This window comes from Leiobunum rupestre, chromosome 7, assembly GCF_980474605.1.
Source record: "Leiobunum rupestre chromosome 7, qqLeiRupe1.1.hap1, whole genome shotgun sequence".
NCBI lineage: Eukaryota > Metazoa > Arthropoda > Arachnida > Opiliones > Sclerosomatidae > Leiobunum > Leiobunum rupestre.
This window is the reverse complement of record NC_143390.1, coordinates 32,696,704-32,721,052: the sequence shown is the minus strand read 5'-3', so window position 1 is coordinate 32,721,052 and position 24,349 is coordinate 32,696,704. Positions and strand designations below refer to the sequence as shown.

Below are 24,349 nucleotides of genomic sequence, written 5' to 3'. Positions count from 1 at the left end.
TTATTATGATTTCAAATGGAATGATCCATAGCTTTAAATTATCAATGTCTGGTACGTATATTTACAAGCCTCTATCTAAAACCAAGAATGTATTCAGGTTAACAGAGAATGTGTAGCCGCAAGTCTATAGCTTCTGTTTTCATGATTTCGGGAAGGTATTCTCCGTCACGGAGAGGGTGTATGCAATCGTACCGGAATTGTAACGCGATTAATTCCATATTTAATAGTTTTCCAAAATTTTGAAATTGATAATTGTCCAAATTTAACACGCAACCAATTTTCTAAACCAAATTTTTGTTTTTCAATTTAATCAATTTAACGTTCCCTTTTCTTTAAAATAAATAATCGCTTGTCGAATATTTTGGGGATTTGGATGTATCCTTTTGGCAGTAGGATTCCAGGAATTTCCCGCTGAGACGAAGGCCCCGTGAACCATCCCTACATTGCGAGTTCTGCAGTTTCCGTATTGATACTCGCTTCCTGAGTTGGATTAGACAGGCGTCTTTTTGCTTAATTGCCCCTCTTTCTTTGACACTCAAGTGTCAGAACAGTGAGATGTTTGACAAAATTGTACGCCTATATTCTATTATACCGAATTACCGAGAAAGCATGGAATAAAACAATATAGGGTGTTTTCAGGTTTAATCGGTTTTAAATGTTTTTTCTCCGTTTTTCGACGGAACCATGAGTTTTGCAATGTTTTCCGCGAGTTACGTCCATCGTGACCTTGTGCCGTCAAGAGGCAAGGTGAGAAGAACAGAGGCCTACGAAGACCAGAGAAGAGAGTGACCAGGACCGAGGGAATGAACTCCCCGCGTAAGTACGGATGTTCGTGTAGCCGCTTCCTATCACATTGTGGAGCTACTCACCGGCAGGGGATCACGGGTTATCCTCTTCTTCGTGACTAGCCACGGACTGGGAAACCAGTTAACCACCAACACCAACGTGCCACCGCCGATCTCCACGGTACAGTGGGCCCATCAAATTTAGAAATACCATTTGAACTTTAATCGTCCGTCGATTTTCTAACGCGAAAACTCACTGCCTCGAGGTAACTTTTTTATTTGTTAAAATTCAACTCATGTTGCCTGCACTCGTCAGAATGGAAAATTATTTATACTTATTTAAATAATTATCTTCATAGTATTGGTAACGAATCAATTTTAATTAGCTTCACAGTATTAATAAGGAATCAATTAAAATTAGCTTCGCAGTATTGGTTAGGAACAATTTTAAGTAAGCTTCACAGTATTGGTAAGGAATCATCTTAAGTTAGCTGCTTAGTATTGGTTAGGATTAATGTCAAGTTAGCTTCTTAATTTTATGCTTAAAATAACAATGTTTAAAATTTAATATAAATAATTTAGTTTCGTGAGAAATAATTCATCAGATTTGGTTACTTCGCATATAAGCCCCCAGACGTAAAGTGAGTACACCTTAAAATGAATAAAACCCCTATACATCTAAATTTTTATTTCAAAACCCCTAGACAACTTAATTTGGATTTCAAAACCCCCAGACAACTTAATTTTCATTTCAAAACCCCTAGACAACTTAATTTTATTTTCAAAACCCCTAGACAACTTAATTTTTATTTCAAAATCCCTAGACAACTTAATTTTGATTTCAAAACCCCAAGACAAGTTAATTTTCATTTCAAAACCTCTAGGCCCGATTTCGATTATATGACCCTCGCTAACCCGACCTTAGAGGTTTAGGGAGTACCCGGACCTAGCCCGTAAAGCTTTACCCAGGTTAAGCTTAATATTTCACGTTACAGAGAGTCTTCCCCTTTATATGCGACGAAGGTCGGAGGGGCATGGTTTTTCAAACGGGAATATTTCGCATATTATCTGTTAATCTGAATACAGTCTTTCTAAAACTAAACCAATTATAGCACTGAACCACCCTGGCTCGAAAGTAAACAAAATGGTCCTTATTCCAAATTAAAATAACAGGGCAACGAGTTATCTTCGATATTTCACCACAAATATTTCGATGAAAACGGATAAAGTCCGATGAATCGGGAAAGAGTAAGACGAAGTTGCTTATAAGAACAAATATTTTCCCTCTCGAGAGGCTGGCCCCACCAAACTATACCCAAGAAAAAATTTAATAACGTCCCATTTTGTGTTCTCTTAAAAAAACAAACTGCACAAACAAGTAATTGTTATCCCAGCCGTTATTTCTACTCCATACGCTTGTGTCTACAGTCTATACACGAGGGTGATTTCTCTCCTCAACCATTCTTTTTCATTCTTATCTCTAAGAATTTAATTTCCTAGAATGCATTTATTCTTTTAACCAAACGTTACGCGCGGGTTTGATCCCTTTATAGCGGCAAAACCTTTACCCAAAGAGCCAGTGCTTTTCAGAGGGTATGTAGAGGCTGGATCCATTCTTTATTCTTCTCGCTCCATCTAGGCGCTTTCCTACAAAAGCGCCCAAAAAGAGTGTTTCGAAAATAAAGTCGAGGCTTTGAGGATAAAGTACATAAAAAACTAGTACCGTCATTGAAACCATGGTTCGAAGGGAAAAAACAAAGTTGGGGGAAACTAAAGCGAAGTTGCGAGATGTAAAAGGGAGGTAATAGGATTTTTCTGGGAAACGTCTGATGCCGAAGAGTCTCTTTTTCTTCTCTATTTAGTTTACCGTGTATTTTCGAAGCTTTCTTTAATTTAAAAAGACTTAAAAAAATCCTAAAGGCAAAACCTTCTATCAGCCAACCCTAATACGCCATAAAAGATTAAAGAATTTATTAACCGTCTCGTCTTTATCTCCGTTTATCTCCATTAGCCTATAAATTTTCTAGCCAAGTTGTAAAACGATACAAGCTGGAATAAAACTGATACGGGTGAAGTAGCTTCGTAAAAGAAATAAGCCCGTATTCAAAAGTAAAGTATTCTATTATTTACGTTGTAAAGCCCGCATTTACACTCTCAAATAGGTTTTGTCCCTAACAGCCTTTCGCTTTGCTTCAGAGAATTCTCTTGTTGCTTTCGGCGAGCACCGCTGGGGAAAATCGAAAGTGACTCCTCCTCCTCGTGTTGTCCATTTTTAGAATTCTTTGAAAGTGGCGACCTCTGAGACGAAAGGTTAAGAGCTGGGTGAAGTTGCCAGTGACGCTTTCTATTACGCCATAGAGAGTCTACTAAGATATCTTTTCCAGCCAATTAGGTTGGAGATCGGGAGTATCATCCGAGAGGGGTCCGGACACTGGAAAGGATCGCTCTATTTTGGACACCGGAAGACGTACACTCCAAGAGAAGTTTCAAGTCCTGTATTTCACTTAAATTGCGCATTTTCTTAAAGCTATGCTTTGGTAAATATATTTTGTTACTGAATAAAAGAGCCACATTACACTTTAGTATTTCGTATATCCGTATAAAATAACATAAATACAACTGGTTCGACTTCACAACATTTTTATCTTGTTAATAAAGTAACAACATTGTCCTTCATCTCCCAGCATAAGCAATGCCGAAGGACCACATTAGATGTTTTGAAAACGAAAATTCGAGCTATATTCTACTAAAAATACCGGAATTCCAACTGATAAAAGTTAGTACTAAGAAAATATATTTTAAAATATATCGTAGTGTAACAGAAACAAATTTCGGGACTGGCACAGTTTGGAGCCTATTTTATAATACACAAAAGAAAACTTATCGGGTTACGCGGGCCTGGTTGGCCTTTCTATCGAAAGGACATACAGAGTAAAAAAGTGTTCCTAGAGACATATCTCTGAATATGGGCAAGCGAGTTTGTCGTTTTTTTTGCCACTCAATTCCTACACATAGATAAAACCAATTCTTTTATATATACTTTGGACAAAAAAAAATATATATACCGCGGAATGCGAAGCAGCTGCGGTAACGGCTAAACTTTTCTTCAATAGAAAAATAAAAAAACTCCAGCGAAGGGATTACGTTATTCGAGGGTAAACCCATTTCCCCGCGTAAAAGAATCCCCCGACTTAAGCGGGCTGTTGTTACGGAAGAGTCGGTAAAATCTGCTTGTCCTCGATGGACGATGGCGTGTATCAGAATTCTTATCGACTATTTACTAACCTGAGTTTGATTTCCACCTAATCTGCGGTGTTGGGTGTCCTTCCGACTGACAGTCAAGCGTCACGTGACTGCCCACCACGGCCACGGCGTCAGAAGGTTGGACAGTCCAGAAAGGCGAAACTGACAAATGAATAAGCTAGAGTAAGTTTTCAGACTACCAAAAGCGCGTATCATATTTCCGTATCTAATTGACAAACGCGTAATAGTATCAAATTACTACTAGTACGTGTGAGGAATGGTAATAAGAGGAGCTTATAAACAAATACTTTGAAAGTTAAGGTCAGTAACAAACCAAATAACAAAAGCTTAACATGTGGACTTTTAATACAGGAACGCTTCGGTCCCAATAACGTTTCCTAGCAAGCGCGAAAAATAATTAATAAAGTGGCTTCGCATGTGCTAAAGTATTTCAAGGAGCGGTCATGTTTAAAAGTGGTATAAGCTACGCCACCTATCAGATCTTAAAATAAGAGGGCCTAAAAATAGGGTGTTGCAAATTCAAGCCAGAAGGGAACGTGAGCTAATAAGATCGCTCGAGGTGATACTTTCGCATATACACAAAGTGAGTGATGAATGTTTGGCCGGGAATAAGCGTTTGTATGTATTAGGGAAGCCGAAACTAGCCTGTATTCATTAGTCCAAGAACAATATATATTTGCCGCAGAAGGGGGAGGTGCTAGCTACTGCAGATGGTTTTATTCAGCGAAGTAAACTGTAAGAAAAAATTTAGACGCAACTCTTGGCGGGGAGTTTAGACTAAGTAAATGATCAATTCCACGTAATGTAAAATATGCATTTGCAGAATAGTGATACTATTTAGTACAATATTCGAAACTACTACTCTTTCCGCCAATTCCGTTGCTCTCCAATCTAAACAAACATAAATAGTAACACTTGTCACGCAATATTAGAAATGACTCGACCCTAATTCGAAAATCGCGCAAATTCGTTTCCCAGACCCACATGACTTATTTTATCTCATTGTTATTAAAAACGCGATAATTTAGCCCTGCGCTATTAAAGTGTAGATTTCGAAGCGAGAGATACGGAAAATAAATGGAAAAAGCGAAACTACCCCCGTTGAGGCCTAATGTATTATTTCTCCCCACAAACCGGATTAAATTTTTTTATCGTTCCTTCTGCACCCGTAAATTACATTTTTTACGTTTCTCGAATAATTAAATCCCTGGAAAATACCCGATGATAGCGGCGTGGAAGAGAGATCCGGACTCGGCAGAGTGGGTACGGTCACCCGGCTGGGCGTCGTAAAAGAAACGAATAATAAAAGTGAAAAAGTGAAAAAAATACGTCGTGGTATACTCGAGTAGGACGTGGCTTAACGGCTCTATCGAAGGCGGACGGTAAAGCCCTCTACTTGGCCCGCGTTCCACTTTTGCGCCGAGCTAAGACCAATCAAAACGGACGTAGGCAAAAGCTCGGGGTTTTATCAGAGACGTCGAAGAAAGGAGAGCGCGAAAGGAGGACTAATTTCGGCCTTTGCCTATGGGAATTTTGGGGCTAGAAAGCGTAAAACCTTCTCGCTTCATTACCCCGATCTTTAACCGAGCGCGGCACCACCCTCTCCCTCCCTCCAATGGGGAAAAGGGGGTGGTCACCGTAATGCCTTCGTCAAAAAATAAAAAATAAAAAGCCCGGAGCCGGTGCAGAAAGAGGATCTGGGAGCCCCGCTAACCAACGGATGTCAAATTTAGCAGCTCGGAAGTAATCTTCCTTTCAAGCCGGGAGCGCGAGAAATCTCGAGACCTCTCTTTCCACGTGCAAAAATAATATTTCATCAATTATTTGCAGGTTTAATCGCGCGCTTCCTATTCTTTGGCACTGCATATGGAAGGTCAGAAATAATTAAGAAAGATCGCGGCTATAGTTTGGGGTTTGAATTCCGAACGAAACGAAATTGCTAATTAGCAAAGACTGACCTTATTAAATTTCCTTTTAAAATGGAACGATTTGGTTAAGGAAAATTGTCTTAATATATTCACTCGCGTGTTTTTAAATTAGTTTATTACGACGAAGTTCGACTAACACTACGTATAAATTGTAGAAAACGTTTGCATTTTAAAGTGCCGAAGACGGCATATCGCATTAACTTGGTAATGATGATTTTCCTTTCAAGTATATCTACGAGGAGGTTCCGAATGGAGGGCACTGGAAGGAGAGAAGGTTTCCGAAGCCTTCGCTCGTCCCGAGAGCTTTTACAGCTTCCTTCCTTTCGGAATTTGCATCCTAATGATCAACCGGGGCCTTTGCGCCTTAACTTCAACATCAGCACGAAGCTATAGAGCTCACCAAACAGTTACCCCGATGGCCGAGACGCTACTAAAAAGGGCTCGTTGCCCAGAACCGTATTGCCATTGGTTATTTCTTACCGCGTTATAAACGAAACTAAATATATCCTTCCCTTACTAACAATATCGCGCCACATGTGGCGTAAACACATGGAACGGGAAAATGAACATCCAGCGCCACCAGCCGACAAATAATTTGCTCCCTCTTTTAAATTACCTAAAAGTTCCGGTGAGACTACAAAGAGTTTAAGAATATTTCCCCTGGGACGCTGCGGAAAAGATATAAAAGAGAGGAGATCCGAGAGAGGAAAAATACGAGCTGGTATCCCCAAGTGTGACTTTGAAGAAAATTAACTTATTTATAGTTGCTCGTCCTAAGCGGCGCGCCGATTCAATTCGGGAGTGGGAAAGAGAGGAAATTAAAATCTAAGGGAGATAGGCAAAAAACGGACCAAATTACTTTCCAGGATAATTCCACAACGCACTCTCAAATCCTTGATTTTCATATACACGGACGTAGCCAATTCACGGAGATAATTAAAGGAGGGTACAAATTAAATGAAGCATTATATTTTGCGGTAAGACCAACAAAGCTATAATTTATTTAAATATTTGCAATTTAACGTAAAAAAATTAAATTTAGTGTTTATTTATTTTAATTTTTGTTTTTTTGTTAATACGTGAATTTCAAAGAGTAGGTAAAAAATAGGTCCACACGCCGCGCACTATTGTACGAAAGGAATAACACGACCAGGAGTATTGCTACACTGGTCAATTTCTGACATAAGGCAGTGTAAAGAATAAACTCGGATAAATATGTTGAATACCAAAAACACCTGAACCCCGAGATTAATACAAATGCGGGTTGGAATAATTTATATCTTCAAATGATAAATCACAAGCAGGTGGTCGAGACGGAACAATTGAAAAAGGAAAAGATATAGGCTGCTGGAGAAAAGACTAAAATTACCATTTGAAAGTTTCGCGAAAATAAGTAGGCATGTTTAAGACCTTATTAATAAATAAAGGCCATAGAATATATACCATATAATATTAACGAATACTTTTACTATTAATACTTAAACGTTTATTCGGGCCATACGTTATTCCATTAGGAAGAAAAACGATGAATTATGGAAGTAGAGAAAGAGGGAGGAGAGACCGTGCGACACTGTTATATTCTTTTTCGGCCTACAAAATCGAATTTTCGACCAAAGCGATAAAAATCCGGAAATATTAATCACGGGACGCCGGGAAAGCCCTCGTGGCTAGAGCGAGCGAACCAAGACCTCCGAGGGATGGTGGAGAAGGAGAATGAAGAGAAAGAGAGCCTTACCGTTAACGACCATCTTGGCCGTGTGGTTGACCGAGGCGGCGGGGTTGGTGGCGACGCAAGTATAACTACCGCCGTGCTTCGGCCCCACGGAGTTAAAGGTTAAGGTTGAGGTGAAATTATTGACACTGTCCACAATGGCGTTCAGTTTGGGATCCAGGGGCTTGCCGTCTTTCAACCAGGTCAGGGTCAAAGGGGAATCACCGGCGATGGCCGCGCACACGGCGACGCTGCGCATCCCGTCTTCCAGGTCGACGGGAAAAGAGAATGAGTCGATTCTCGGTCCCACTAAAATTGATAAAGAAAAATATAATTAAATAATTTACATTTAATTTCGAGAAGAGTACGAAAATATTGTTAATTTGATAGCTTACGATGCCAAATTACGCGGTTAACTCGGAAATTATTTGAAAAACGTCAAAACTACGGCAGTAGCGAAAATTTATAATGATCCGCCAACTGATTTCGAAATCACCCTCCTACGCTTATGGCCTAAAATATTCGGCGGTCAGGAATTTACAAAAACGATTGACAGGTGAGGCAATTCCAAACGTACCGCGGTTCGTACATCAAAGCTCGTAAATACGATGGAAAGCGACGGCAGCAAAATATTTCTTTACTTTGTCGGGCGGCGCGGGGTGCCCGTAATGGAAATTTTCCGCTACCTCGGCGATATTTGATTAATAAGCTCTTTGGGAAGCGACGAGTAAATGACAAAACCCCTTTTCCTATCTTTCTGTCTCCCTCTCTGGAGTTCCGACGTTGTCCTCCTCTTTCCCTCTTTCATCCCCGAGAATATAGCAGAGAGAGAGAGTGAGGATCCTGCGAGGAAGAACGGGTTAGAAAACATAGCCGAACAAAAATTGCTCATTTGTGTAAGCCGATGGGCTCTTTCTGAACATTAAGCTTCGCTTGCATCGAGAAAAGGAGCCGGTGGCTTCGTTAAGTGAGAGAACGCGCGGGGATTGAGAGCCATAACGACATTGGAAGCGCCGAGTGCCTATTTGGATAAGCTCGGGGCTTTGAAATCCCTCGGGATATCTGGCTCCATCGCTCCAATCGCCCCACCTCTACAATCCTCGCTCCGGCGTACCCTTTCCTCTTTCCACCCGCATCATCAGACCACGATATGACCTACGAGGGCCCTTTGGCAACGGCCAAGTTCGCATTAGACCCGCCAATCGTTTATAAATCTAGACAGGTATGGAATAAGGCGAAGCCTAAAACGAAGATTTAACAACTCACAAAATAAAATGGCACTTTATTATTTTATCACTACTCTTCCTCGTAGAGATACACACGATAAACGTGGAATTTAATGCTAAGTGTCCTCTTCCAAAAATCGTACCAGGCAGAGTTAAATTTAACGCGTCCCTTACCTTAGGAATTAATTATCATTTTCTTTTTGTTGAAACAGTGGCGGAAGCGAACAATATGAAAGCGCGGTAAGTTTCGCCCTCTTTCCCAAATTAATTTTCGTAGTAGCAGCGCGAGCATTTAATTTTCCACCGGGGAGCAATTAGAAGAAAACGGTAACTAAACACTCAACATAATTACATTTTCGTTTCCGAATCCCGAAAAAACCGTGCAAATGCTAAGATAAATAAATAAATAGCAAAAAAGCACCATTTTTATCTAAAAATATCAACTGATAAATAGACAGTAAACGTTTTCAGTTGTTCTTATTTTTTGTGAGGGAAAAAATTATTCTAGGTAATTTTTAAAGTTCGGAGAGCGGAAAAACTTTTTGGTATAGCAGCACTTAGGGTTGCGGGTGGTTGGTCCTAATCTGTCGTCGGGAACTTTGTTATAAAGCCTAGATGACCCAGTCATCCATTATAAAGTACCTCAAGGAGCGAGTTTCCTTAAATAGCCGCTATTTCCCAACCAGCAGATTCTCAGGAACTCACGTAAGGGACGGAGCCTCTCTCTCGCTTCGACCGGTTTGCGAACGTGGCTAAAAAGAGGTTTCTCTTCCACGATACACGCGGGTCTCGCACTCTGCGGAAGCGACCACCCGCTCTTTTCGTCTGTAAAAGTTATAGAAAGCGAAAGAGGGCGAGAAAAGGGACCGGAGCTTACGTTGCAGCAAAGTGCCTCCACCCAGGGTTGAGTTTTCTCCCTAACGAGGCTCGCGGGACCCATCCCTTTCCTGATTTATGGGACTACAAGCTTTTCGTTTTAAGCCAGAACCTAATGCTCGCCTACAAGAGTATATATACCCAGCCCGGACCCCCTGGAGGATGGCTAAGGGGTTGGGCCCACCGTATCTTTCCCCGATGTTTATTTAAAGTGGTCAGCGTGAACGCCCAAACATTCTAGATAATTAAGAAGCGAGGAATAGTGAGCTAGCCCGAAACCCCAAATTTAAGGATTAAAACCCTTCTCGCAGTTGGAATTCCGAGTGTTTTAAACGCGCTTAACCTAATCTGATTCAACTTTGCTCGCGGAAAAGAACGTCATTTAAAATGGTAGAATTTCAAGTGCTGGTAGAGTTGAAAGTTAAAACAACGGAGAACTTTGGAACATTGTTTTACTAGCTTATACGAATAAACTCTTTTCACGGCGAATTTAAAAGCAATTATTGTTTTAGTACGCGTTTGTTAGAACAGGGTCACTTAAATATTCGTAAAGAAATGATCAACTGGTATAGAATGCATTTAGCGTTAAAAGCGAGAGCTATAAATTTACAAAACCCTAGGTATAGCTAGAAGCGAGCAACCTCTCTTAACTAAGTTAACAAATGTCTAAAGGAGTTATATCTTAAAACTAAACTATTACTATCGCTATTGTTGTTTTGGCCCTTTTCATCTCAGTTTTTCAGGCCGTTTTTTTTCCAGATAGCCCCGCGCGGAAGAGAACTATTCGAAATCGTCTTTTTAAAGGCCCAATCTCTTGTTTTGGGTCGTTTATTTCCTCTTCCGCTACTTCCCTTCTCCCTGTCCCGAAGTTCGAATTCGGAAACGAAGGGGAAAAGAAAACTAAACAGAGAAGATTGGGATCTTTTCGAGAGAAGGGTGTGAGCGAAACTAAGGAAGAATATTGATCGAAGAAAAAACTAGCAGAAGAGAAAGAAAAAAAAGTAGAGCCGACCGGTGGAAGGAAAGAAGAAAAAAATCACCGTTGCTCGCTCTTGTATGGGCGAGTTCGCCCGTTAATAGCTTAAATAGCCGCTGCTTCATTGGCAAGAGGAAGATAACAAGATAAAGACCCGTTTAGGCTTTTAAGCTCAAGAAGGGGGAGGCTGAAAAAAATCTATTTTCTGGAAGAATTGGTTTACAAAAAAAAATTGAGCCAATAAGAAACGGGCGTAAATTCAATCCGTTTATATCCTTTTTTTATTTCTTTAAATTCGTACTTTTAGAAATTGGATAATTTTCAATTTTTTGAAAAACTTGCCCCTAAGTTATGAAAACGGATAATGCCTTTCTTATAGCGACAGAAAAAAATTTCATTTCCTAATGTACTTTAGCTTAATTGACATCAGTATATTTTTCGTTTAATGGAAATATAAGAAAAAAAACTTGATCTTAACGAAGGGTATACTACTTAAATATGTGTATCTACGTCTAGTCGCTAAAGTTTTAAATTTTACCAGTTGGACTATCTCGAAATTAGGGAAAGACAATCTATAATTGTCCACGATAAATGGAAAATTGTTTTACATAACGCTCGCAGGCCGGTCAAAGGCGGGAATCAGAATTCAGCGAAACGAAAATCTTCTCGCGTAGACAAGAAAACAGTGTCGGCCACTGCAGACTTTACCGGCACGCGTGGTTTATAAGAGAAACATAGCGGTAAGACAAGGCGCTGACACGACTGAATATTTATCACAGACGACTTACCTAATACTTGAACGAAAACGTCACCCTTGGCGACTGTCCCCTCGGGACTCTTGACGACGCAGGTGTACCTCCCTTCGTCTGATTTCCGGTTCACCTGACGCACAACCAGAGTTCCGTTCGGGAAGACTTCCTGCCTATGATTTTGAGGCAGTGGCCGACCGTCTGTTGAAGCGGAAAAAGAGACTATGTAAGCGAATCACCAAAACGTACAATGTGAGATGGAGGACGAAAATTTATGGAAGAGGAATCGGGACATTTTTAACGTGATTATTGAGAGAAAAAATCATCTCGGGATGGCCTCTAGTCACATCTTCCTCCGCCATACAAACAGCAACAAAAACATAAATCTACGAATTTAACTTACAACGTAAAAGCTAAAAGAGGAAAACATGTCTCATCAGCTAAACGCCACTTAACTGTATAAATGGGACTCTATATGTATGGGAAAATCGTATATATCTAGAATATTAAGTGGAAGAGGTAGATTTAAAGACCAAGACTTAGACGTCTATAGATCTTTTTAGCGAGACACTGCCAATAAATAAGCCCAATAAACCTCGAACAAGATACCTCCATACGTAACGAGCCAATTATTTGGACCACTTAACAAATCGTCTGACGAAATATCAAGATTATCTTTCCGAGATTTCATCAAGCATAGAGACAGACAATAAAAGCAAGATGCCGTCCTAAATTTCAATTGCCCACCACCATCAACAAACGAAAAATAAATATCCCGGATATAAAATCTCGATTTTTAAGGTTTTTATTGCTTCGAATGTCTCTCCCTTTATATTGGGAATATATCGTTTTTTATCTGCCAACTAAACTATCATCTAAAACCAATTTTCCACTCCAAATGCTAATTGAGTCGCTATAGTGTTAAGGGGGGCTCTGGCTATTTATTTCGTAGACGAAAAGATATATCTCCGGAGAGCGACGGACCTTAAAAATAGAGACCCTTTGTTATACTCTTCTACACTCGTATATATATATATATATATATATATATATATATATCTCTCTCTCTCTCTCTCTCTCTCTCTCTCTCTCTCTCTCTTCAAAAGGAGCGAGCGAGAAGAATAATGTCAAAAATTCACGCTCGATTATTTCGGGCTTGCTGATTTTATTTTGGTCAGAAGCGCGTGCAGAGGGCTGAGCTCCCGAAAAATATAACGTCGACTTCCGTTAGTTTCGCGAAGTTGAATTTGCTAACACCGCGGAAAAAGAAGTAGGCACGTAGAGACGCCAGCAAAGCAAACAATAATGTTATCTTCTTAGTGCAATAAAACAATAGACATGTTTTGACTCTGAAAGATGTTTCACTCGACTAAAGAAGGCAAGTTATTTTCGTTATACTCTCTGATTTATATGGATGGGACAGAATACTTTACATATATTTTATAAAAAAATGGGGTTATTTTAATTTTAGTTCATTTTAAGGCTTCTTTAAGATTATAACAGTTGATGTTCTTTTATGAAGCTATCATCGCGCAGACAATAAATAAGGGGCTTCCCTGAGTGTTCCATAATAATTTAAGGCTTAGTATAGTATGTTTTGTAATGTATTTAAAAAATTACGTCGCCCGAAACCTAAATGAACTTTACATCAATTGCGTGGTATATGCTTTAAACAGTTATTTAAATTATTTGATGAATTCCGATATCAGTGGCGAAAACCGCATTCTTCTATCATTTATATTTAACAATATATTAATTTTTACAAAGAACGTGTCTTCATTTTGCCTTACTCTTTCAAATGTTTCAAAATGACCAACTCAGGCGATGAATAGAGTAATTTCATTATGAAAATTATGTAAACCACTTAAATGTAAATTTAATTCAATCTGGGAATAAATTTATTACTGTTAATTCAGACCAACCCCTTTTGTCAGCAATTTTTCTTAGGAAATTTCCAATAGGTTATAATTCTGGACAAAAATGCGTCATAAATCATCCAGCCATCAACCAATTCCAGAGAAAAAATATTATCGCAATAATTGCTATGGATTTTTATCGGGTTCTCCTAAAAATTTACATAAAAACGTAAATGCAAAACCGGAAAACTTGATATTCCAGTGCACAAAGAAAAACCACGCTTGGAATCGATTTCCATTTCTTCTATATAGAAAAGTTATCCGGGAAACTGAGGGAATTTTATTAGAAAGAATAAAAATAGCACATTTTAATACATTAAAAAAGACCCGCAAAAAAGAGAATAATGGATTTGGCATTTTGGTCCCACCGTATAAAACTAGAGGGTGCTACCCATCTTCCAACGCGAGTTGAAAACTAAACGACCTGGCAATTTTCTCTTAGACGAGGGTAAGGTATAGTCTTCAGTCGGTGTAGCTAGCGATTAGGATACGCGGTTACAACCCGCGACCGCGTCACTAAAACTAACCCCTCTCACCCATAAATTCAGTGAGGCAAAATAAGAGAAAGCATTTAAATAATGTGAAACGTAAATTTGCATGCGCAAAAAGAAACGAATATAACGCGAGCCGGCGGATAAGTAAAAATCAATTTTTTGTGTTTTTCTTTTCTTTTCAAACAAAATATATCTATTTTTTGGTGAGTGGGTGGGGGGGGGGAGGGAATGCGCGTATAAACAAGGCGGACTATGTCTGCGGTTTGGATATATATATATAGGCCCGGCTATAAGAGGAAAAACTACCGAAAAAATGTAATACAAAGGTTGCGGCCGATATATTTTCCAACCCCGTTTAAAGAAAAAAGGAGATGAAACCTTTCCTAAAACTATCGATCAACGAGTAAAAAAATAAATAAAAAAGGCTATAAAAAAGGGTGGTACTTAGATTTGAAATAATCTTCGGGTTATCTATGAAATAATTTTCAGGTTTTGAAATATTATAAGAATTGATATCATTAAATTTAATACGCTTATTGAAATATAGTCGTTTCGATAACTTAACACAATACGCTATATTCGGATTACGATATTAAGTTAGCTGTAGAATGCGATGTCTTTTAGCGATAAACACATTGAGCACGCGATAGACTATATATACAGAAGCTGCAGGGCTGGGATAAGAACACGATTTTTGCATTAAACATTCGCTGTGAGGGACTCTGAAGTTTTCCATTTATCTAAATATAAAACTTTCGACGTGACTCCGGAGAACTAAACGTCTGGCACGAACGTTTGGTTATAGGTGTGAACGTTAAGTTAGCCCAACTGTATACAGAAAGTATTAGTCGCGTTTATACGTAGTAGTAGCATGGAGTTATCTTCTCACTTCCATTACTATTCATTCAAAGTTTTAATTGCGCTTTAAGAAAAGTCGCGCCGAGTTTAATAAACTTCGAAAGTTCTATGCCCACTGAATGTTCAATTTACGAAATAGGCTTGTTAAAAAGGAAATTAAAGGATGGATAAGTTTCGCACTTAAATGAGACGCTTTGAAAGGGTACTCCTATATCGTACAATATGTATCTAGTCTACGAAGAAACTTAGGGGTCTTAACCCAATTTACAATATACAAAACTTTTTCAAGGGTTGAATTGGGAAAAAAGTATTTTCAATGCATCACTACCTAACAAGGTATCTCATTTCCGGATTGTGTCGGTCTTTTTAAGGTAAGCGAAGTACTTCTAAAGCCAGTCTGAGAAAAAAATGATAAATAAAATTATACGATCATTGTATTCGTAAAAACGGAAACCTTGTTAGCGAGGCAACGGAGGATGAGTAGGTTGGGGTGGGGTACAGCTGCAAAGTTCTCAATGGCTGGCGATAAAAACTTATTGAATCGCCATCTCTATGGGTCCCGCTATGTTCCCTGCCGACCACTTTCTATATTTCTTCTTTTCCGGGGAAAAAAGGTTGCCTTTAACGATTTCTGGGAGCATTGAAACAGCGTTCAATTCTTCGAGCTTGCATTCGATATATGCGTCTCGATGCGAGCTCTCCCCTCTTCCGTCACCCGTTTTCTCCTTTTTTATGACTTTTGACGGATTTTTCTAGCACTTTTTCGGGCCATCATTTCTCAGTTAAGGTCCCTCCGGACTCGCCTTGTGTCAATCCTCGTTCCCAGAAAGCCAATCGTCCGTACATTATCCGCCATTTTCTCGGACATAAACATTTTCCTTCGGTTTCGGTTATTTTTTCTCTCCACCTATATACATTTCTTCATTTCCTGCCATAATCCTTTTACGTATCTCGAAGGCGCCGTCGCTATTTTTTTTCGCCAGACAGAAATAAGCTCGTAAATGTCATAACGGATAAAACTATATTTACTGGAGATTTTATATTCTTTATCGCATTGGTATTATATAAATCTCGTATTATATTTAGGACCCATTTTGGGAAAGTGGGTCAAACGTAGGCCAAACGCCTGTAAAAGTGTTCGATACCGCGGTACATCGCTGTTCAGGGAGAAGACGACCATCGTAAACAACCCGTATAAAGATAAAGCCTGGTTCACGCAGCGGCAATTTTCTTTTCTTACGGCTATTATCATTTTCCCATCCTGCCGTCCGCGGCGCTTTCATAATGAGAGAAAACGTGGGTAGCCGAAAATTTAACCCGTGTGAACTAGGCCTCAGGCTTCTTAAAATATAATTTATTTCAAGGTATACAGAGATTAATACCTCAGGCGTAATTCAATTATATTTTTTTTTTCAAAACTAGCTATGGGAAACCTCGAAGAACGCGTAATTGAAAAGTTGAATATTGGAAATTTAATAAAGAAATAAGTTACTATAATATGGTAATAAAAAATTGAAAATTTAAATAATCCGCTTTATTTAAGGACTCGTTTCGTTGATCGAATTAAAAATGAAAATATCCGTCGACCTAAATAAAGCCGGCTTGAAAAAGCATTCGCATTCGGGAGATGAAAACAGTTTTCGGGCACTTTTTTGGATTAAAGCTTTGAAGTGCAAATAATAAGGAAATGGAGCTGACAAAACCGATAAGAGCTGGGAATTTTGCGGGTCTGAAACGTAACATGGACCAGTAAAAATAATATAAGACACCGATAACGGAAGTAACGAAAAAAATGGAAAGGAACGACTTTTTCCATTATCGGATTTGGCCTACAGATATTTTTTCAAAACGAAAACTGTTGGAAAACATAAAGAAACTTTTTATATTGAATACCTCCCCTATATAATACTAGTCTAAGCTATTTAAGCCAGTGCTAAGCCACTGGGAAGGATGAGGTGAAGTTTATTTAGAGTGCGAGTATTTCCGAGGAACCTTCTCGGTGGCTTCCTCACCTTCGACTGAAGTACCAAGTTACATTTTCGACTAAAAGACTATACGATATCTTTGGCTGCAGGTGCACTATGAGTATATTTCATCTTTTCGGGTTATACGTATGTCCTTTGTCGATACCCGCGTTTGCTTCCTCTCTCAAAGTGAAAACCGAGCTTCATCGATTCTTCCAACAAACTAAAACAAGTTGGTAAAGACCGTAGCTATTTCTCGTTCTTAGAAAATGTAAGTACTCTAAAATAAAATGGTCATTAAAATTCGTGATAGGCTTGTATGTAAGGGACTCTTCTTTCTCTTATCAGTGTACGTTAGAGTTAGATAATCCCAAATAAATAACAGACGGACTAACGTAACCATTCGTAGCGATACCTTCCATATGTATGGTAACGCGGTTATATCCCAGGCCCTGGAGGTGGGTCAAAATGGAAGCCCTTCCCATGTTTTGTCATAATAAAAGAACGAAAAACAGAATTTAGGCTTCCTTCATCGACCTTTAGCAAGATCTGGGCCGGCTCTTGGAAGCTCCCAATCCTACGCAACGTGTACATATTTTTCAAAACGAAGGAAGCTCGCTTTATCTTTGACGGCGAGGAGGTACGAGAAGAGCCAGCGCGATCCTCCCTTTAAGACATAACGGGATTCCCATTTTTTACTTTATTTTGGCGGTGATCGTTCGAACGCGAGAGCTTCGGCGTTGCATATATCTGATGGCCGTAGGCGCATTCTTCGAGCAACGAAATAAAAATAGCGAGGGAAGGGGAGCAACGGTTAACGCATTGGGAGCCGCTTACACAAAGAACATCCTGAAACGGAGAAATTCCTTTCACAGCAAGATTAAGTGCAGCGCGTGTTCTCTTCTCTGCTCAATACGCGAAAGAAATTCCCCCGCGTCCTATATATATATATACACTAACACGATCTTGATCCGTGTTTTGGATAATGGTAAAAAGATGTTTTCTCGGGATCAGGAATAGAACAGAGCACGCGCTTTCTAATTGAATTTTGAGAACTTTGTGTGACCTTTCAGTCATAATTGGTCTAGGCTAGGTCTGTTTTTCATGTAAGCGTCGAACCGAGAAAGAGTTTCGGAAATCAGGCCTCGATCAATAGGCTCCTATTGTTAGTTTTTCTAATTAAGCGAAAGTGTACATTCTTTGATTAAAAATTGGCTTTTGTAAAAAGGTATGAAAATGTATAGCGGCGGCTTCTTCAAAGGAGGTTTTTTCCGACGATTAATAAGAATTGCAAATTGAGATGCAGAAAGTACGCAGCGATGTATACCCGAATTTTAATTCAAATATTATTTCACAAGCACCCAATGAACGTTTTAAAAAGATTTCTCAACTGTATACGGAACTACTTCTAATTTAAAATCATTTTAATTAATTTGATCGATTTCGAGGTCAATTTAACTACTACGCCTGGTATTTTTTCGGCTACTGAAAAATGGAACTACGTGGTAGCGAACGCTATTACAGTAGTTAGATCTAATCATTATATAAAATTTATTTTAATTAATATAAAAAATAAATATATTTGACTTTCAATCGTTAAAGGATACTTTTTGTTTAACAATTTTAAGAAAATCTCTGCTGCCTAAATTTCCAAAAATATTGAATTTGAAACTGTTACGACCGCTTATGAAAACATTAATAGAGTGAATCAATTTACGAGAGAATGATCTTCGGGTCAAAGGAATCAAAAGCCCATATGATTAACCTCCTATAAGATCACAAGACTCTCATTTTTCTACTCAAATTGATATCCGATCCCGAAGGCTGATTCACGTCATCAGTCTTTCATCCGAGAAGAAAATATATCTAAACTTACAATCACAGTCACGAAGGAAGAGAAAAAAAAACGTTTCTTCATCTTGGCCGGAAAATAACGAATGTCATGAATCTTACAGCCATTATTCCGCCTTTTCCCAACTTCGTCGCGTATATATTATTGAGATAAACTATACGCATGGTCTCTTCCTTAGTTTCCCCCTCGCTTTCGTCCTCTCTTTTTGTCTCGAGTTCGAAGAGCCAATTTAAAAGTCCATTATCGTTGGTTTCTTTAGTTTTTCAGCGGCGGTAATTCGTCTACTCGCATTCTGCCCACGAAGTGGAGAACCCGAACTTTTGCCTTTCTAGTAATTGGCTATTTTTTCCAGCCATTTGCTTTTGCTTTCTCAGTTCGAGCGAGGCCTAAAACGTCTCTGACCAGCTCAATAATGCATGGTTTCCTTCTATCCATTTCATTCGACCCGCTTAATATAGACTCGCTGCTGTTTGTTCTCGAGAATCTGAGAATAAACCAACATCCTTTAGTAGGGCAAAAAGGAATTATTTTTTAATACAAAACATGGTTGACTTTAATATTTAAAATCTTGTCATCGCTAATGATGTTATAAATACTTAATACGCCAGCGGTGTTTCCAGTAAACATGAGGAGTGTTCTGTTTGGAGAAAACCTCTTAGGAGGCTGGTATCGTGTCCTAGCATTATTTATACAGATTTACTTGTTAGCAGAGTTGGCATGGTGGTATCAAGTCCTGTTTTACGCACGTTGAAAAAACCACCTAAGCATTCGGATTTCTCAAAAATATTTCTCTGAAATATTTTAATTTTATCAACAAAGTATAAATTTATTATAATAAAAATAAATCAACGACTAATTATTAATATTTAGATATCTATTTACTTAGTAATATTTTAGGCTTTTCAAAAACCCAAGTGGTTTATCAGGTTCATTGGGGTGGCGGAGTGGTTAGCGCTTTCGTTTCGCAGCAAGAGGAGCCGGGTTCGATCCCAGCTTGTGCACAAGCTGGGTGAAAACTCGGAACTACTCCTTCTGCGTTAAGTTTGCAAGATCTATTCCCACTGATTAATGGGGTTTCCCCTTTCCATAAAAACTGGTAGAGGTTAACTGTACTAGTTAGTGTAGGGAGCTGTTGGCTCGTGTTTCACGAAGGGCTTGCTACCACTCTCCTACACATTGTAACCCTCCCAGCTGTTTAAAGGCATTATAAATCGCTAGTTGACTTGTGTTTAAGGTGGTGCCTTGGTTATTAGCCTAGCTGATTATTATTATTATTATTGTTATTAACCTTTCAATAGTTACAGATTTTACGGCACCATTGGGCTAATAATACCGGGTGCTCTTTTTCATATGACCGGGTCATATGAATATTTAACAATTAAATTATAAAAAATGTTAAGGGCCAGACGTAGCCCTATGGTAGAGATGGGCCTGCAGAAGAGAAGATGAAATTGGGCAAAATTCAACCAAGGGGTATAACATTATCCAAAAACCGTTAACTAAAGGATACCTTAGTACACTCAAAACTCATTTATAGGTTTATATTTGAATGCTAATTTTGTCAACCATTTTTTGCTCAATAATTTCAAAAAGCAACGTTTCTTCATTGTTAACGGTTTTAAACATTAATCCTCTATACTAAAATAAATATCTGATGCCAAATTTAGAGGGTTAGGTATGCCACGTAGTTTAGACAAACTGAAACAAAGCCGAAATGTATGCAATGGACAAGTAAAGAATTGCAAATATCTTAAAGGTATATAACCTAAGAGCAGCCAACTGCTTACGGGCTAGAAGAGCCAAAATTAAGCACTAAAGTACCTCAAAAAGTTGTTTTTGAAGAATCCGTTTTAAAACAATAAAATCCAGTTTTTACCATCCAAAAACCATACCAGGGATTTTTCAAGAAAAAAACGGGTTTTTGCCAACCCTGCTTGTTAGATGCCTTTAATTTGATATTTTATAAGCTCATTAATTCCATGTTTAATTTCTACTAAGAGTTAATAAAACCATAAGTGTATAATATCTAAACATAAGTGTGACACTTCCTATTCTTCACATGCAAATGTTTTACTGAGAGTGTAACGTATTTAATGCATAATATTGTTTTAATATTATTATTATTTTTAGGTCTAGTTTAAGTAGTCATATTTTTCTGTATATGTTATTGTATGAAAAGGATATTGGCTGGTTTTTCCCCAAACGCTGGTTCCCGCCAAAATCATTCCTAAGCCATCCTTTGGAAACAAGTCGAACAATGCTATACGCATCTCCAAGCCTCCTGGAAATTTTCCATCACTTTCAAATGGGTATCCCAACATGGGGTAATCGCTCGTTTCCCTAAGAAAGTAGCCCTCTGCCAACCGGCAGAGTATCTCGTACTTCGACTCAAGACAGTCAGTCTTCCTCTTTTTGTGGTCCAGAAAACTCCGCACTTAAAAGGCCCTCGTAGTCAAGAATGTTTTTCCCGAGCTAAAACAGTGGCCGCGATTTCGTTTGTCTTCCCGGCTAGAGGTTAAGCTACGCCGTCCAGCCGTTGATAACCAGTAGTGGAATCACCATTAGGATGTTTCATTCAGCGCCATTCCATCTGGAGTTACACCGAACCTAGGAGCTGCATATTTCTTCAAGGACTCATTGTCCTTGAAGAAATAATCCATTTCAATTTATATTCATGTATATTTTTTAAAAGTGTCGCAAGAGCTATTCTCAAGACAGACGGGCTTCGTTGCCGTTTTACGTCCGCTTGCACCCGCGTTACACGTAGCCTTGACAGCGCCTCTCAGTATAATATTCCCCAAAGTGACAAACTTATGGGACAATATAATAGACTTATGATAAAATTGATACCATAATTTTCTAAATACTAGATAAAAGTACGATTTTCACATATGGTTCATTTGTAACGAAAAAGTAGCATAACACCAATAAGTATGTAATTAGCAAAAACCATCACACAATTGCGCAATGTACGGTTAATTAAACAGAGAGCCTTCTAGTTACTAATTATGACTATAGTACTATAAAACACTACTCATTTCGTTTGCAAACCGAAAGACGGACCATGGCGAGATTGTCAGTGTTGAAAAAAGCTTCGATAAGAAAATATACATTAAAACAAAAGAAAGTTTCATACTGTTACTTAAGCGTCAAACCATTTGAATATGATTTTTACTAGCAAGTCTGTATTGATTGTACGATCGGAAATGATTCAGTTGCAAATGAATGATTTGCCGTTCGAATAAATCGTTGTTCATTCAATTGTGATTTATCATTAAACAAAGGTCACTCATCTGGTACGTTTCCAACATTCAAAGTTAGTAAAAAGTTATTAAACTGATATTGATTATAGATCCAGTATGTAAAAATGGGTAGTTTTTCAATGACCCTTATCTAAATAGCGTTTCGCTTGACGTAACTAGCGACTATATTCTGCCGATTATCGCGAGGAAACGTATAAAGAGATCAAAGGTTTGATTATTCGCAGATAGGAAAGCCGCCGCTATAGTTAACAACGTATCAGACCAAAACTTAATTAAATTGAGTTAAAGGTTCCCCCATTTCATAATGCGCCCGATATCTTCCGCTACAGTAAAACGACAGAGCTTTATAGGTGTACGCGAGAGACGAAAATGGGAATTACAAAGTGGATTCCAAACTATATAATCTCCCTATATAAGCTCTTTTGATTAATTAATATTTGTAATATGGAATATAATTAAGCTTAATAAGAAGTTCTGTAACTATAGTTATAGTTCAAATAGAAAGTTATTCATTTTTTATTTACAATCGCAATTTCTCCAAAAGAATGCACTTAATATAGGTTTGACAAATTTTCTGGTAAAAAGTTAATTAATTATTAAGTGTTTAACGTGAAGTGGCGGAATGTTTAGAATTTACGCCTCACAACAAGAAGAGTCGAGTCCGATCGCAACTTGTGGCACTGGATGAAAACTGGGAATTTCTTCCTCGATGAGTCTCCCCACTAGTTATTCGGCTTCTCTATTTTGCAAACGCTTAGTGCAAGGCTTGCCACCACCCTCCTACGCATTGTAACCCGGCCACCACCCTCCTACGTATTGTAACCCGGCCACCACCCTCCTACGCATTGTAACCCGGCCACCACCCTCCTACGCATTGTAACCCGGCCACCACCCTCCTACGCATTGTAACCTGGCCACCACCCTCCTACGCATTGTAACCCGGTCACCACCTTCCTACGCATTGTAACCGGGCCACCACCCTCCTACACATTGTTACCCGGCCACCTGAATTAATGGCTTTAAAGTCGCTTGATGACTTGGGCCTAAGGTGGTGCCTTGGTATTAGCCTAGCTGATTAGTATTTTAACTATAAATCATGAAATATATTTTGGACACTACAGGAATTTCTCATCTATACGTAATAATAGTGTAAATATTTAATCAAAGACGTTCTTCCTAAACTAGAAAGCCGCTTTTATATTATTCTTCCCCCTTAATAGTCTACTACCATAAATTATTTAGCCATCTAGTGACACAAAAAAGATAATTATGGGATTTAATTTTCTAACATTTTTAAAACAATTTTTGCCCTTTAAATTTGATCAAGCTTTTTTAGCTGGTATTTGGTATTATTCGATATAGCGGTTTTACTTCTTTTAAATTGTTTCGGTGACGTCATTGGTAAGAAACATCGATAATGCATTTCTCGAACTGCGACTATTTGAGCTAACTTAATTTTTTTACACATTTTGCAAATTTTCAAAATCCGTGATTGCATTAAGAGGACTTATTGATAGAAGAAAACTATTTCTTTAAGAAGGGCAGAGCTCTTACTATGCCTATTGATTTTTCTTCCGGATAGATAAGAATGTGATTTTACGGTTCTTACTCTTTCTAAAAAGAAATGCATTTCAGTTTTTACGCGTGTCAGCGAAATATACGGCATTAAACATAATACGTCTCTTACCGTTCCCCTTCACTTTATATAACTTTTTTTATTTGTGTATATTTTATTTCATTTTTTACGGAAAAATGTAAAACGTGGAAAAAGGGCAAAGAGAGAAGCGAACGTGTTGGAACCATCTATTTCGTCGGGGCTTCCAGGCCACGATTCTCCAGGTACTCTATATAGCGAAGAACCGAAGAGAAGCCAAACTCTCTCTATGTAAAAGCAAGGAAAAAAAAGATGTGATTGATGACGCTGACCACAATTTCTTTACCAACAAGAACGAAAGAGCCAAAAAAGTAACGGAACACCGAGGGTTACGCGACGAACTACTTTTCGCCGTAAAAAAACAATAGGAAAAGAAACGCTCGAAAACTTTTCCTCGTTTTTGCCAAAGCGACTCCCCTCCGCTGGTCCGCCGCTAAAACCTGAGCTATGTTCGGAATGATAGAGGAAGACAGCTAGCCAATTTACTGACCACTATTCTTCATTAACTGTACGGCCGAAGAACTTAGAGTCCCGTACGTGGATCGTACTGGAACAAAGTAATGGCGCTAATCAAAAAGATAATCCTCATTTTCGTTTTACTGAACGGATGTGTCGAAAATAAAAAATTAAAACGGCGCGAATTGTTTGAGGAACGTATTTCTGGCGCGTTTTAGAGCGTCAATAACGCAATTTCTAGACGCGAGAGAGCGGAGGTGTTTATTCGTTTCAATTAGGGCGTTAATTATCTCTCGAAAATGGCCAGAAGCGGAGCGTTTCGCTCGTCCGACATTCTTCTCCGAAAATTTAATTTCGCGGAAATAAGCGAAGTAGGA

General features: G+C 38.7%; 1 protein-coding gene across 3 annotated transcripts in view; it reads right to left on the bottom strand.

Moving 5' to 3' along the window:
- The window catches only part of LOC149936086 (cell adhesion molecule Dscam1-like), a 176,078-nt gene that overhangs the window by 66,778 nt on the left and 84,951 nt on the right, over window positions 1-24,349 (bottom strand). For all 3 annotated transcript variants that reach the window (XM_090154039.1, XM_090154037.1, XM_090154038.1), the window contains exons 9-11: window positions 11,555-11,716; window positions 7,713-7,997; window positions 4,071-4,190 (exon numbers count right to left, since the gene is read on the bottom strand). In XM_090154039.1, the coding sequence (XP_090010165.1) occupies window positions 4,071-4,190; window positions 7,713-7,997; window positions 11,555-11,716 (567 nt within the window). The remainder of the gene's footprint in view (window positions 1-4,070; window positions 4,191-7,712; window positions 7,998-11,554; window positions 11,717-24,349) is intronic.